This window comes from Rhinolophus sinicus, chromosome 14 (genome assembly GCF_057876585.1).
Source record: "Rhinolophus sinicus isolate RSI-liver-muscle chromosome 14, RSI-T2T, whole genome shotgun sequence".
Lineage (NCBI taxonomy): Eukaryota > Metazoa > Chordata > Mammalia > Chiroptera > Rhinolophidae > Rhinolophus > Rhinolophus sinicus.
This window is the reverse complement of record NC_142514.1, coordinates 157,316,918-157,334,175: the sequence shown is the minus strand read 5'-3', so window position 1 is coordinate 157,334,175 and position 17,258 is coordinate 157,316,918. Positions and strand designations below refer to the sequence as shown.

At 34.4% G+C, this 17,258-nt stretch overlaps 1 protein-coding gene across 2 annotated transcripts; it reads left to right on the top strand.

Moving 5' to 3' along the window:
* Nucleotides 1–6,597: 6,597 nt before the first annotated feature.
* On the top strand, nucleotides 6,598–14,808 carry SVIP (small VCP interacting protein). 2 transcript variants are annotated; one of them, XM_074336144.2, is made up of 4 exons: nucleotides 6,598–6,813; nucleotides 8,941–8,991; nucleotides 9,487–9,600; nucleotides 10,733–12,282. In XM_074336144.2, exons 1-4 carry the CDS (start codon nucleotides 6,760–6,762, stop codon nucleotides 10,808–10,810), a joined length of 297 nt encoding a protein of 98 aa, XP_074192245.1. In that variant the 5' UTR covers nucleotides 6,598–6,759; the 3' UTR covers nucleotides 10,811–12,282. The 2 variants fall into 2 exon arrangements, with proteins under 2 accessions (XP_074192245.1, XP_019598182.1); XM_019742623.3 differs by lacking the exon at nucleotides 10,733–12,282 and adding an exon at nucleotides 12,380–14,808 and having other exon boundaries at nucleotides 6,619–6,813.
* Nucleotides 14,809–17,258: the final 2,450 nt, after the last annotated feature.

The window sequence follows — 17,258 nt, the reverse complement described above, 5'->3', positions numbered from 1 at the left end:
TGGTTTCCTTTGCTGTGAGAAAACTTTTTAGTTTGATGTAATCCCACATGTTCATTTTTTCTCTTACTTCCTTTGCCTGAGGGGATATATCAGTAAAAATCTTACTCCGGATAATGTCTGTAAACTGTCTTCCTATATTTTCTTCCAGGAGTTTTATAGTTTCAGATCTTACATTTAAGTCTTTAGTCCATTTTGAGTTTATTCTTGTATATGTTATAAGGAAGTGGTCCAGCTTCACTTTTTTGCGTGTGTCTGTCCAGGTTTCCCAGCACCATTTATTGAATAGACTGTCTCTATCCCACTGTAAATTCTTGTTCCCATTGTTGTAGATTAAATGACCATATAGGCATTGATTTATTTCTGGGCTCTCTGTTCTGTTCCATTGATCTATGTGTCTGTTTTTATGCCAGTACCATGCTGTTTTGATTACTGTAGCCTTGTAGTGTAATTTGATGTCAGGTATCGTTATACCTCCCACTTTGTTCTTATTTCTCAAGATTGTCGAGGCTATCCAGGGTCTTTTATGGTTCCATATAAATTTTAGGATTATATGTTCCATTTCTGTGAAAAATGTCCTTGGCAGTTTGATAGGAATTGCATTGAATATGTACATTGCCTTAGGCATTATGGACATTTTAACGATATAAATTCTTCCTATCCATGAGCATGGTAAGTGTTTCCATCTATTTGTATCTTCTTTAATTTCTCTCTTCAGTGTCTTATAATTTTCTGAGTACAGATCTTTTACTTCTTTGGTTAAATTTATTCCTAGGTATTTGATAGTCTTTGAAGCAATTAGGATTGTTTTCTTAATTTCTCCTTCTGATATTTTATTATTGGTATACACAAATACAACTGATTTCTGAATATTAATTTTGTATCCTGCTACTTTACTAAATTCACTTATCAGTTCTAATAGTGTTTTGGTGGAGTCTTTAGGGTTCTCTATATATAGTATCATGTCATCTGTATATAATGACAAATTTCCTTATATAAATTTTAATTGAATTTATTTTTCTTTGTATATTTTAATCTCTTCTAGTGGACATAAAGCTGGAGTCTGTATGGAAGAAATCATGTGCCAGAATAAAATACGCAGATTTCTAACATCAAGTAGCATTTCCAGATTTGACTTCATTTGAAAAATAAAGGCAACAATCTGCTATTTCATCAAAATAAACGCAATGCAACCCTTTCACATCCAAATCACAGATTCAAGAATTTTATTAAACACTACATCTCACTATCACTTTCGTTGCAAATTTGAGAAATACTGCCTTTCAACAAATACAATTAATATGTATAGGCTTTTGAAAATAATATATTGATTTTTAAATTTTATGATTGGATTTATGACTTATGTAGAGATTTAGAATTATGTTTTAATAATAGGGGAGAACAGATTTTTCTCTGCTGTATATTTAAAATGACTGTGTTTAAACAAAATATTTAAAATCTTTAAATAATCCTAGGAGAGAGTGTTACTATAACTAAAACTAATGTGTTAATATTGCAAATAAGCTATAGTGTAATAAAAATTTTCATTTAAGGTAAAATTTGAATATTGAAATACAGTTTTTACGTATGATATCGATAATAATCATATGTCTCTGTAAAATGCTTGCTTAATTATATAAGTAATTCTTAACATGCAAAAGGAATTATCACAACTATATTCTAATTATAGAATTGCCAACTATCAGATTAACACAAACATACTTAGTGGTAGATTTGCAGCATCCAAAATACAATATGAAGTGCAAGGGATTATGCTTCTGGGCATGATAGAAGTACCAGAATTATTCTTCTTCAGTAAACAACTAGAAGACAGGACAAAATATTAAAAACAATGGTTTTCAGAAATTAGACAAAAGTCAAAAAGGGCTGTGATCTCTAAGAGAAGAGAAATAAATAGGTGAACCCTTTGACTACCCATTTTCTACCTGGAGGAACATTCCAAATCTTGATGCAGGGAAAAGGATAAAAAGTGGAACGCAGCACTTTTCTTGAGCTGAGGATGGAGCTGAGTAACAGAGCTAAGAATTCAGGAAGTCTGGGTTAGCTTAGCTGGAAGTCGGAGGGCAGAATTCCAGAGTAAGGAACTGCACACAGTAGTTTGTGATCTGCATATGGCTCTCACTGAGTGGTTAAGCTGAATGTTAAGCTACATGTGCACAGAGTAAACCTCAACAAGGTCAGATCTGTTTACTCTTTGTTTACTATCAATATCCAATGTCTAGTATCCAACCAAAATTACTAGGCATGTCAAGAAGCAGAAAAATGTAACATAATCAGGGAAATCAACGCAATAGAAAGAGACACAGATATGAAAAGAGATGATGTAATTAGAATTAATTTAAACATTATATATGTTAACTATGCTCACAGCAATTTAAAGAAAAAAAATGAACATACAAGGAGAGAAATAAAAGATATTAAAAAGAACTAAATAGAACTTTTAGAATTGAAAAATAACTAAAATTTTAAAATTCACTAAATGAGATTAAAAGTATATTAGATGTAAAAAAAAAAAAAAAGTCATGACATTGAACATACAGCAATAGAAATAATTCAAACTGAGGCAAAAAGAAAAAGACTGGAAGAAATTATTAATACCTCACTTATCTGTGTGACAACATCATATGATCTAACATAAGTAACTGGGAATGTCTGAATAGGGGAGGATGGGAGTGAAAAATAATTCCCAAAATGCTTCCAAATTTGATGAAAACTAATCCCATGAATCTAAAAAGCTTAATGAACACCAAGCACTATATGGATCAAAATTTATCAAATTACCTCATAATCAGATTGCTGAAAAATACTGAAAAGGGAAAAAAAAAAACAGTACATGGAAGGGGGGACATTAAATATGGAGAAAAAAGCATAAAAAAACCACAAACCTCATTAGAAATTATGTAAGTCCAAATGACATCTTTAAAGAACGGATTTTTAAAAATCTGTCAAAGTTTTATATGCAGCAAAAATGTTCTTCAAAACTGAAGGCAAAATGCAGATATTTTACAGAAGTGCCAAAAAATACTTACCAATATAACAGACTTGCAGGGACCCTAAAACTCCTTTAGGCAGGAGAAAAATTATGTCAGATTCTTAGATCTACACAAAACAATGAAAAGCTCTGGAAATGATATACATATAAATATAAAATTTTAATAAATATAAAATTTTATTCTAAATTTTTATTTCTTTAAAAATTAATTGATTGCTTTCAATAAAATTAATTATTGTGGTTTTAATAACATAGAGGGGTACATGAATGACAACAAAGGGTGGGAGAGGGTTAATGGAAAGTACAGTTGTCGAAAGTTTATTATATTTTACAGGAAGAGAGATTATTTGAAGGTAGACTTGGATATGTCAAAGACATATTATAAATACTAGAGAAAACACACCCAAACATAGATATAACTATTAGGGGAGATAAAATGGAATGTGGAAAATCCTTCGAAATGAAGATAGAAAAAGAAGAAAAGGGGAACAAAGAATGGATTTGAAAATAAAGAAAACAAATGGCAAGATGTAGATTTAATCCCAAATTAATCAATAGCTACATTAAATCTAAATGGTCTAAACACTCCAAATAAAAGGCAGCATCCAGAACCGGGAAGGATTGGCGATTTTATTCCACTTACAAGAAAACAAGTTAGATTGGTACAGTTCCACAGATGCTGGCAGAAGACAAGGCTACTGGGTAGAGACAAAGAACTCCATGACTTCCGGCACAGCAGGCAGTATCAAGTGCATGCTTGTATTCATTTACCTTGTCTCTCCAAGCCCCATGAGTGTGATGCAGAGGTGTGCCCAGGTGGCTACTGTGCACACTGTGGGTTTATGTTACAGCTAAGGAAGCCCCAGTCTTAAAGAAGGTGCTGCTAAGCAAACCTGCCCAACTTTTGCTCTGGAGGGAGGCATTATCTCCACTATACTGGACAGAAAACAAATCTGCGTTAGAGGAGAGACTGTATCTTCCAAGTTTGTGTACTATACAAACATCCTAGTCTAGAGCAAAAAATGTTAAAACCTTTGCTCAGAAAACATACAGAAACATGCAAGATCAATGGAGAATTTTCTTCCAACACGCAGAGATTGTCAAACTGGATTTTTTAAAAATTCAAAACCAACCACAAACTGCTAGAAACACACTTTGTACATAAACATTGATAAGTTTAAAAATAAAATGATGCAGCAATATGCACCATGAAAACACAAGTCTTAAAGCTAGAATGTCTATATTAATAACAAATTAGTCTTCAGAATAAACCATATTATTGGGTATATAGATGAATACAATGATAAGAGCTTCAATTAATCACAAAGACATAATCATAAATAAATGCACCCAACAACAAAATATCAAAAGATATTAAGCAAAACCTGGAAGAATTCAAAGAACAAACACACAAATCCACAATTATAACAAATATAAATGTTCCTCTCTTCAAAACTGATGCAACAAGCAGAAAATCAATAAAATTTAGGAGACAGTATTACCAGACAACAATTTTACTGATATTTATAAAGTACTCTCTCCAACATCAACATAACACATATTCTTTGAAGTGCACACCAGAACACGAAACAAACCATCTGCTGAGCCATGGGGAAAATCTCAGTTGAATTTCATAGGGTTGAAGTGATACAGAATACTATGTCTTTTGCCAGCAATATAACATATTCAAACAAAAACAATCTGATAAAATGGACAGAAGATTTGAACTGACATTTCTAAACAGATATACAAATAATCAGGTGGGAAAAGATGGGAAATGCAAATTAATACCACTAACACATTCATTTGAATTGGTAAAATTGAAAAGATTAATCATACCAACCGTTGGCTCGGATGAGAAATAACTGGTACTTTCTTACATCGCTGATATGAATGAAATGGCATAAGCACTTTACCTTAAAAACATTCTTAACAGTTTTCCATACATGTGAAATATGACCCAGTTATTCCACTCTTAGGTGTTCACTAAAGAGAAATAAACTGATTCACACAAAGACTTGTACCCACATATTTATTTAGAGCTTTGTTCATGATAGCCTCAAAACACAAACAGCCCTATGTCCATGGATAGGTAAATTCATTTTTAAAATGCAGTACACCTATAAAAATTGAATATTATTGAGAAAACATGCACACAACATTAATGAATTTTAAAACTTTATGTTGAAGGAAAAACAAACAAAAAACAAAAAAGTACAGATGACCCCATTTATGTGAAACGCTATAAAATATAGTCAATCTATAGGTACAAAACTCAAATCAGCGTTTTCTTTGGGCACAAATAAATGGAAAGATCACTCGTGTTGATGGTTCAAAAGAATTAACATTGTTAAAATGTTCTTACTATCCAAAGGAATCAACAGATTCAAAGCAATTCCTATCAAAATTCCAATGGCATTTTTCACAAAAATAGAACAATCCCAAATTCGTATGAAACCACAAAAGACCCCGAATAGCCAACACAATCTTGAGAAAAAAAGTACAAAGCTGGAGGCATCACACTTCCTGACTTCAAACTATATTACAAAGTTATAGTAATCAAAAGCATGGTTCTGGCATAAAAATAGACACAAAAACCAATTGAACAGAATCAAGAGCCCAAAAATAAACCCATGCATATATATATATATATAGCCCACTACAATTTGACCAGGGAGCCAAGAACATCCAATGGAGAAAGGATAATTCTTCAATAAATTGTGCTGGGAAAACTGGATAGGAACATGCAGAAGAATGACATTGGACTCCAATCTTACAGTTCACAAAAATTAAATTAAAAGGGATTAAAGACTTAAACATAAGACCTGAAGCCATATAACAGTGATTTCTGAGGAATTCACTGTCATTTTACATCCTACCTTTTTGTAATGTTTGAAGATATTCCAACAAACAAAAAAACTAATATAAGAAAAAAAAACTTAAAAAGCAGTTGTGTTGAGATCAGCAATTTCAGCCTTACCCAGAATCTTACTAGAAATGAACCTCAGATTTCACCCTAAACTTATTAAATCATAAACTGCATTTTAACTAAATGCCCAGGTGATTTTTATGCCTATTAAAATTTGACAAGCATTCAATTAAAATATTTCTGAATAGATCAACCTATATTACTACCCACGTAGGGATATGTGAATCCAAAACACCAGAAACCAATGGGCATCTCAACTAATGCCACATTCAGGAGGCTGGCTTTTGAAAACAAAGCGAAGGATTTCACCTTCTGCTCTCAACTGCAATAATGCCCATAGTCACTTAGAAGGCATAAATGGTGCTTAAGTCAATTTGCAATTTCAGCAAGTTCAATTCAACTAAACTTGAATTTCTTGGCGGTCAGAGTCCCATCTCACAAGAAAAGTAACACACTATCCAGAGCTGTGTAACTCATTTATAAATGGCCAGGCACGGGAAGCCACGAATCGAGTTCTTCCATCCTATTCCTGCCTGCTGCCCGCAGCGCGCCTCTCCCGGCACCTCCACCCAGTCCCAAGCTCTCTGGGCACTCGCGGGGCGGGGCCAATGGAGGGGGCGGGGCGTTGCCTCCTGGGGACGGAAGGGGCTACAGGGGTGGGGCGGAGACGCAAGAAGAGCGAGCGTTGCAGCCGTGGGCGGAGCCGAGCCGCTCGGTCGGGGTGGGAACCCGGCGAGCGCGGCCGCTCTGGGACGCGGGTGTGACCGCGCTGTTCGCACTTACCGGTCTGGGGCGGGAGGGACGCTCAGCGGCTCTCCCGATGGGGCTGTGTTTTCCCTGTCCCGGGGAGTCCACGCCTCCCTCGCCGGACCCGGTGAGTAAGGCCGCGTTCCCGCGTCTCCGCGTCCGCCGGCCCGCGCCGCACGCACCTGTTCCCGGGAGAGGCGCTCCGGGAGGCCCCGAGCCGCGGGCACCTGAGCGGGCGGTTGGAAGCGGTGGCGCGGGCCTGGGAGCCGGCCGCTGGGTCCCTGGTGGTTAAGACGTGTGGTCGCGCCCCGAAGGACGTCGGGACCCTGCTGGCGGGACCTGGGCCGCCGCCTCCCGGTCTCCCCACTTTGGTTGCCCAGACTTGTCCGAGGGCGGCCCCGGGGTCTTTCTCACTTGCATTGACTTGGGCAAAATTTAAAGTTCGTAGGACGCAGGCGTGCGCCGACGGTGCGGTGTAGGGGCCATTCTTGCCGATGCGGTCGATGGGAGTTAGGGTGCAAAAGAAATTCCTCTTTCTGCGTGAAATGAAGTGTTGAATGTTCTAAGAGATGTGCATTTTCCTGTGTCTGTACCAGGTGTTTAAAGAAGCTGTTCGATAAAGTCCCGGATACTCCTGAGTTTTATTGGCTATTGTATTAATGATTTCTCTTTAGTATTTTTCTTTTAAGTTCTTCCTTTTTTAAAAAATCAAAGGCCTATTTTATGTAGTACAGAGCATACAATTGGTAACGCTGCCATATTTAGCAAATACAAATACAGCACACCCCATTAAATTGGAATTTTCAGGTAAACAAGGAATACATTTTCAAAATAGATTTGATGTACTATTGGGACATACTTATTATACTAGAAATTATTCGGTGTTTGGCTGAAATTAAAATGTAGGTGGTTTGTGGTACATTTATACTTTGTAGTTTTCTGTTTTAAACAGTATCTTTACATTAGTAGTCCTTACAGGGACTTAATAGCAGAAAACCTAAATTCCTCTCTCCTCTCCTATCTAGCTAAAAATTCGTTGAAAGTAATTATTTAGGGAAGTACATTAACTCTTCAGCTATATGATTTTAGGTACCAAAAATGACCTGGAAGTTGGTACCAGAAAGCTCATCGTGTCTTTCTTGCTACCGTTGTTTTTAAATGTTAATTTTGTTTATCTGGCTGCTGATAAAATCCCCATCTGTCAGCATTTGTTAAGCCCTCCCCACACCCCCACAGATAACCACATGGCTCACTACTTGAATGTCACTTGGTCACTGAGGTTTTTCTTGACCACCCTAAATAAAATAGATCCCTTACTATACTACCTACCCACGCTTCCATTTCTTGTCTACCATATGCTTCTTTATATTTCCCCAAAGCACTTATTACTATCTGACAGACACATACATATTTACTTCATTATATTTGACTGGGTGCCCTTATTGGAATTTAAGTTTCATTTGGGTGGAACCATTTGTTTGTGTTTTTTCACTATTGTATCCTCAACACCCAGAAAGGTTTCTGAGGCGTGATATGTGTTTAGTAAATACTATATTTTTGCAATGAATGAATGAATGAGTATGTATTGTGATATGGAAAACAAGGGAATTAACAAAGCTCCCAAGAAAATGCTACTCACTGTCTTATATACTTAAAGATTTTTTAATTAATGCATGATATAGAAAAATAATATTCACTGTTCCCAACATGGAACAGTACCTCATAAATTTCCTACCATCCTTCCTATCCTCCACAATGAGATTCACCCACTTCATTTATGAACCTTTCCTGAAAACACCAACCTACTTCAAACTTCTTTATAACTGGCAGTACCAAACTATGTATTTCCCGCTTTGTATTAATAAATTAGATTTGTTTTATTATTGTCCTGACTTGTTTGTAATACCTTTTTTAAAAAAAAAAAGGAAACAGATTATTTATAGGTCAACCTGTGTATACATAATGCATATTATATATACATATATATGTCATATAATATATGACATACAACATCTATATTATGTCTTAGCATGTATTTATTTGAAGGTATATTGATTGATCGTGAGAATGAAATTCAGAAAGCTGATTCTTGCATAAATATTCTAAATACGGGTAATTTTAGTGAGACATTTTGTGTTAGTTACTAAACATTTTTGTAAACTGTTATATTACCTATAAGATATAGATGTGTCTTAATTATCCATGATAATATTTAGTTTTATTTTAAAACATATTTTTTACACATTTTCCTTAGGAAGAGAAAAGAGCAAAGCTTGCAGAGGCTGCAGAGAGAAGACAGAAGGAGGTGAGAGTAAATGTAAAATTCTGCCTACTTAGATAATTGACTTTGTATTTTATTCTTGAGAGCTGTCTATGAAGTATTCTCTAACTAAACGGTATCTGGTTGTCCTATACATTTGTATTTCAAGGTAATCATTTTTCTCAAAATGATCTGTTTCTATAAATTACATTAATGCATTTATATCATTTAATTTATGAAAACGACTATACAGATATCTTCTGTAATGTGAGATGCCCTTTAATAACTTTCTTCCTTAGGATAAAATGACCATGCCTTATAAAACACTGAGAGGTATGAAGTAGGTTTCGAAGGAAAATTTTTATGGTTGCAAAATACCCAATGAAAAAACTGATAATAGGTTTTATGTAAAGCTGTTATAGAAGTAGTTTCTTTTTTACCAAAAATAGACCAACCCCCCACCTCCAAAGAAAATTCTAAAAAAAAACCTTTTAGATACTCATTTTTATTGTTTTGTACCCCTGATCATATCTCTTAAAGGCTGCATCTCGGGGCATTTTGGATGTTCAGTCTGTGGAAGGAAAGAGAAAGAAAAAGGAAAAAATAGAAAAACAAATTGCTACGTCTGGGCCCCCATCAGAAGGTGGACTTAGAGTAAGTATTAAAATGTATATAAGATTTAAGCTTACCTGGAATTTTTATTAGTTGGTGCAAAAGTAATTGTGGTTTAAAAGGTTAAAAATAATTGCAAAAACCACAATTACTTTTGCATCAACCTAGTAAAAACTTAACTAGCAATCCATTTAATAATTTCGTCTTGAAATGGATTATCAGAACAATTTTAATTAATTTAAAAGCATGAGTAATATAGATTGGAAGAAGTATCATTTTATTTGGACATTGTACATTGGAATATGTTTCCTTTCCCAAAATGAAAATAGATTTTCCTGATTATATTAAACGCTGTATCTTAATGCTTTATATAATTAATACTAATCTTAACTGTGTAGAAAACAAACAATCTGGAAGAGTATAAAGAAAGTGAAAATCACCCAAATTCAGCTTCATTTTGACAGGCATCATTTCTCATCTTCATTTATACATCAGTCTTATTAAATTGGATTACTCTATAAATTTGTCTTTATAGCCTACATTTTTTTTTTTTACTGCAAGTTTTGATATTTTTGAGCTTTCCATTGTCACTCATTATCATAGTTATGTAAATGTTAATTTGGGTATACAGGGGTGAGTGTGACACATGCACCTCCCAATGTAGCAATCGCAGCTCTTGACGCTGGAAATATAGTGGTGGACAAATTAAACAAGGTCCTTGAACTTGGGCATCTTGACAGTCTAACGGGACTATAAACGTTTTATTTTATGTGTTAAACTCAGGAAAATAATGGTTCAGATACTAAGGATTTATTCTTCGGTCCATTTTTAAAGGAAATGACATTTCTCAAGTAAGAATATTTGAATTTCAGTCAGTTATACTCAGCTTGTCAATGGTTTATGAACACTTGTTTAGCCGATTCACTATCTTCTCAGTTCAGTTTGATGTTTGCTCTCATAGCTGTACTATAAATACATATATGTATACATGTTCCTAATTTGTAGGGCAGGCAGTTTAGGAGCATCCTGAGCAGAGGTAATGTTCAGAAATATCACATAGAGATAAGATTTACCTGTGTGTATATTACTTCTGGTCCCCTCACAAGTACTCAAAATGAAAAACATCCCAAAGTTAAATTTATTACCTTTCTTTCTTTGTATACTATTCTTACAGGAAATCTTTCTGGCTCCCTTAATAAAAATAACCCTCAAGGCCATCAAGCTGGACAGTGTGGGAGGATGTTCCCAATAAGAGTGGCTCACTTTCATTAAACCACTGCTGTTACCACTGTGTCATTTTCCCTCGGAGTAGTCCCAATCACTTCTACCACACCAACACACTGGCTGTAAGGGACACGCTGCCTTCCCCTTGACCACCTGCATAGCTCATCAAGAGCATACAGTTAAGTTCAAAATAAAATGTTGGCATCTCAGGGAAAACAGAAGGGAAAATAAAAGGCAGAGGATAACTTTAATTCTCAACCCCCTGGCCTAGGATTCTTTAAGGGCTGCTGTCAGGCCTGTTCTACAGGCTGGCCGGGCATGTCCTATAGTGTAGCTAGGTTATTCCTGCTATAACCAGACTCCATAGTATGAGAAAATCATGTCCTTTCCCAGTCTTGGTGCCCTCTACATATTCCTCTCCTGACTACCTCTGCCTCTTCTCAGGATAATTAGCATTGGTATTACTGTCTTCTGAAAAGGCAGCTTTATCTTAAGAAGTCAAGGTGATGATGGCTTCAGGATGCAAACTAACATCAGTATAGGATAAACTGGTACAACGGAGTAACGGCAGACCTCTCTGGTGCACTGTCTGTCAGCCCTGGCTGCACATTAGAGTTTCAAGGAGCTTTCAGAGAAGGCTGAACCTTGGGCCCTAGCTCATACAGTTGGAATCTGAGAGTAGGACATAGCCAGTGGTACCTTTTACGCTCCCCAAGGTAATCTAATGTCAAACCAGATTGAGCATCACTGCTCTAGTGTTTTTAACACTGGTCATAAGAGATATATTGTGGAAAATAGAGTCCCATGGTAAAAAATAAAAATTAAATCCTGAATATTGTATACCATATCCCTTTCTGAGAGCTTAAAAAGGACACAATGTTGAAGTCTCTAAGAAGTCCTACAATAAAGAAAACAAGTTTACTTAGACTAAATCTTATTTTTTTAAATTTTATTTAAATACAGATATTTATATGTATGTGTATATATCATATGTGACATATCTATATTTAAATAAATATTTATAAATAAAGTGATATATTACTTTATAAATAAAATATTATTTGGGATATTCCTTGGATGTACTTGGAAAACACTACTCAATAGACTGAAAATATCTCTGTCCTATCCCAGTGGCTCTTCCAGAACTTACAGCAGATTTAATAGACCTGATTAAACAGAACAACAAATGGATCAGTTTCTCAACTCAAGCAAGGAAAAGACTGCCAAACCATTATTTAATAATTTCTGCTATTTCTTGACTCCCTGCCTCAAATAAGAATTCCTTGATTTTCACTTTGTAATTTTGTTTTTGTTTGGTGGTGGTTTGTTTTCCTATAGTGATTATTGAATATTTTGGATTCAGCTATCCATTAATCCGACCAGATATTTTGTTTCACTTCTTTGTATTTTTAAACCATCATATATCTTACTTCAAACTCTTAACTGTAATGTAAAATTTTACTAATCGCTGCTATTCACAAAAATCAGTTTTCTTTTGCATATCCCACATTTCTGTCTTTGCTTGTTTGTTCATTTGGAATATTGTTATGTAACTTTAAAGAACACTTACTTTTCTATGTATATTTTTATTTCCTAGTGGACAGTTTCATAAAAGGATCATTGAGTGAGAGTCTACTGCCAATAACTAATATCTGCAATCAAGTGGACGTGCTCGATTTTTCTTTTTCAATAAATGAAGATTCAGACTGTAATTTTAGTGTCCTTAAATGCAGTGCTTTCTCAGTATTGAAATATTGAAAATGCTTTTGATTTTCAGATTTTAAAAAAATGGTCAGAACTTTCATTAAATATTTATTTTCCTACATTTGCTTATCTGCAGGTAGTAGGTAATTTGCCACTTTGAGTAGTTAAAACACGCACCTAAATAGTGAATATACATACATCACATGTAAGGTTTCCGCATGCATCTCAAATATTGAAATTTGCAATATAATTTTCCCTCCTTTATAAAATGATCTAGCTATTTATAGTTGTGCTGCTTAGCCTTTTATCTCCTTTTATTTCGTTATGTATGAAGACCTTTGCTTAAACTTATGGACTTAGTGCCTTTAAACTGACCATCAGGGAAAATCTTGAAAAATCATTTGAAGGGCTTGTATGAATGATCACTGTACATTTTTGTAACGTACTAAGTAATGAGAATTTGTAGAAAATACTGAATTTCTCTTAATTTATTTTCTATTTATGTTGCTTATAAACTTAACATACTGCTTTACATTACAATAATTTATTTATTTTTTTTTTTGCTTGTTTGCTGAATTTAAAATTATGTATTAGTGGTACCATCGGAGGGCAGTAATGTGCTGTTATACAATATCAGATTCAGCTCTGAAGATCTTTGTAGTAATTAAATGAGTTAAACTAAGAATCTGAATGGGTTATACTGAGTGGTAATATATTTATCCAAATTTCATGTTTATTCTTTTGTATTTGTTAAGAAATGGTCATAGGATTTATACAGATGTGAAATTGCCAAGGCAAGTATGAATGTATGAAAGAGAAACATGTAGGTACTGTATTTAGAAAGAACTACTTTAAACATAAAAATATTGCTTAGGTAATTCTGTATGTTGCATAGTCAGATTTTATAGATTTTTGTTTATTCCTAACATGAGTTTTATATAGCATTTTTGTTTTTTGAATTTTTCTTTTTAATATATAATAAGCTAAAATAGAAGAATTGCTATATTTTTTAGTTAGCTGGAATTGTTCCTAACTCTTTTGGATGGCAAGGCTATAATCTGAACCCTCAGTTAGAATTTGCAGATACTAAGTGCCAACAAGGACTAAATTAAATAGACCAGCTCAATGATGTACAGAAAGGAAACAGCCACTATCTCACTCATCCATCCCACAATACTTGTATTATATTGTAATATATCGTACATGTTAATTTTAAAGAGTTAGCATTATAATATAGGTCTTGACTTTTCATTGGTAAAATTACCTTTTCTATCATGGCATAAAATATTCTATGATATCCACACGAAACATACAGGTAGGCTCAATTTTCTTCATCCTTTAGAGGATTAGTGGTTCATAAGGAATAGTGAAATTACTGAGTTGCATTTAAGAAATGAAGTTTTGACTTTATGAACATGATTATTTTTTCCATGGCAGAAAGGAAAAAGAATCATTGACAGCTGAATGGATATGGAAGCAGAGTTTATCATCTTTGATTTGCACAAATCCTTCCTTCTGTTTTAATACAGAAAGAACAATTTTATCTGTACTACATCTTAAAGAATTACACTTGGGTTAGTGTAAACAAGAGGTTTCCATCTAGGGGATAATGCCCTATTTCTAATAGCAGTTTATATCCAAATACTGTGCTTATTTACTGTTGAACCATTGTTATGCTGGTATATTGCTTTCTGGGAACAGTACGACATGCTGTGCCAGCCAGCTGTGACCTACTTCCATGGGTGTGATCCGCTTTCCCCAAAGCCACGTGGGTATGAATGGGCTTAGGGGTGATATTTAAATATTAGGAATAGTGTTAGAAGGGGGAAGAGTAAGGGGAGGCTAGATGCCTAATAGGAAACCAGTAAATGACTACTTAAAAAAAATAAATTCATACACACATGCAGATACATTCAGGTATCTCCTTCATACAGTTATGAACCAATTGCTGATGCAATCCTTAACTTGGAGTCAATTTACCATAATTCAACATTTTAAAAGGAAAACATAATGCTTATGTCAACCAAACCCCCCAACCAAATTACTAAAATACAGAGGAAATAGTAAAATGCATACACTACCATGTTAAGATGTAAAATGCTTAAATCACTTTTTTATTTCTAATCATCAAACTATATGGTAGGTGACAAAAAGATACATGATTACATAGCCTGTTTGTTAACATACTGCAATTTATATGTGATGCTGTCATTCCACTGTATTGTGTTTGGAATGTAATTAATAGTTTTCCCACACATGCTTTTGTTACATATTTTGTATTGCCTTACAGGGATATAAATGTACATTTTTCCTATATAAAAACTGACTTTGGATGTCTCTCTTTAACAAAATTTTAACTTCACTACATCTTAAATAATTAGAAGTTGCGTTGGTTAGGGAAACCTCAGCAACACTTTCAGTTCTTTGGGATTAATGAGATCAACAGCTAAAGGCGGTTTGGTGTGTTCATACAATCCCTGAATTTATGGGTTGGCATGTTTCTTTTCCAATACTGTAAAGGAGAAATGATATTATTAGTCTCCTGTCTTCTTACAGAAACAATACTGTCATAATGGTTATAGCTATCATCCTAGGTACCCCCGGAGAATTGACATAAACCTTGAATTTTCCTTTTTTCCTCCAACAGTTCAACTTGTTTATTTTCTGATGAGAATTATGCTATGCCCTTAGAAGAAAAAGTGACTCTTGTCAGTTTTAGATTTGAATAACAGCTTCTGCATAAATAGATGAGTGCGAGGTCAGTAGGCATGCATGGCTATCATGAGTTTCAAGGTGTATTCCTGTAACATCTCGCAGCAAGCATCTCAAATTCCCATGAATACTACATATGCTAGAAGTTGATTCAAATGTGGTACCATGGCTGTTTTGATTTTCTCAAAAGCCACTGATACAAGGTATTCGTGTACAAAGCAGACTTTTAAAAAATTCTAATTTGACACAGAGGAGTTTGTGTCCAAAGATCTCAAACACTTAAAATTTCTCACATGACATCGCGTTTTATCATATGACATTGCTGTTCTCTATTTTCTAGGTATGCTTCATCTTGCAAATATTATCTAAATATTATCATTGTGGTCTAAGAACTGTATATGCATAAATTACTTGACCTGGATATACTTTTATTATACCCAGAACCACATTGTCTACTTTTTATAGCACCATACTTGACTTACATGGATTTTCGAGTTAGTCATCCAGTCATAAAAACAGGCTTCAGCCATCTTTTGCAAGTACTTCAAACTTATCTCACATGCAACTATTAGTTTTGCTCAGAAACCAGCTCACTCTAGGCTATTTCTTTGAAATCTATTTCATCACATAAGTCACAACTCCAGGAGTTACCAGAAACTCGTCATTCTACCTAACGCCTAAGTTGCCCTTTTTTTCATTCATTCTTTCATTCAGAGGTTTTTAAAAAAGTACCAAGTGTCTCATGTAGAAAATTCTTAAGTAGCTATACAAAAACTTGTAGAACTAATAAATGAGTTTAGCAAGTTTGCAGAATGCCAAATCAATGAGTCAATTCTGTTTCTAAGTGAAAGCAATAAACAATCAGAAAATTAAGACGATTCCAATGATAGTAGCATCAAATAGAATACAATACTTAGAAAAAAGCAAAATAAGTAAAAAATCTGAACTAAAAACTATAAAACATTGCTAAAATTAGGAAAAAAAAAAAATGGTGAGCCATTGCATGTTCATGAATTGGGAGACTCAATAGTCTCGACATGGCAGTCTCAACTGATCCATAAATTTAATGCAAAATCCCAGCAAGCTTTTTCAGAGAAATTAATAAGATGATCCTAAAATTTATATGGAACTGCAAGATTTAAAATAGCCAAAACAATTTTGTAAACAGAACATAGTAATTTTCACTAAAGAGTCAATGAGAAGAACCACCTATAGTTGGTCTATTATTCCATATCCCTAGTTCATTGCCATTGGGCTACCAGCTAGATGCCAATGTAAATTTTCATCATGTTCTTACACTTAAATAACCATCATAGATGTGGTATAGGCAGAAATAATGACACTCTCCCTAAAAGATGTTCACATCCCTGGAACATGGGAATAGGTTACATTACATAGCAAAAGGTATTTTGCAGATATGATTCAGTTAATGATCTTAAAATAGGGAGATTATACTGGATTATCTAGGTGGACCCAATCTAATCATATGGATCCTTAAAAGGAGAGAACTTTTTGAACCTGTGGTCAAAGAAATATAAAGAAATGAGATACTCTATATCTGGCTTTGAAGAGAGAAAGAGGAGTGAGCCAAGGAAATCAGGCAGCCTCTAGAAGGTGAAAAAGGCAAAGAAACAGATTCTCGCCTAGATTCCTCAGAAAGGGACACAGTCTTGCTGACATCTTGCTGTTAGCCCAGTGAGACCATCTCAAACTTATGACCTACAGCACTATAAAATAATAAATTTGTGTTGTTTAAGCCACTGACTTGCTAGTAATTTGTTACATCAGAATAGAAAACTAATAAAATAGGTGAAATGATTAGTATTATTTTTGTTAACCTAGACATTTTAAAAACTAAATTAAAGAATAATTTTAATTACTAAAATCAGGTGATAAGATATAGAGAACCCTAAAGAGTGCCCCAAAACTATTAGAATTGATACATGAATTCAGTGAAGTATCAGGATACAATATTAATAGTCAGAAGTTAGTTGCATTTTTATACCCTAAGAATGAACTATCAGAAAGAGAAATTAAGAAAACAATCCCATTTGTGATTG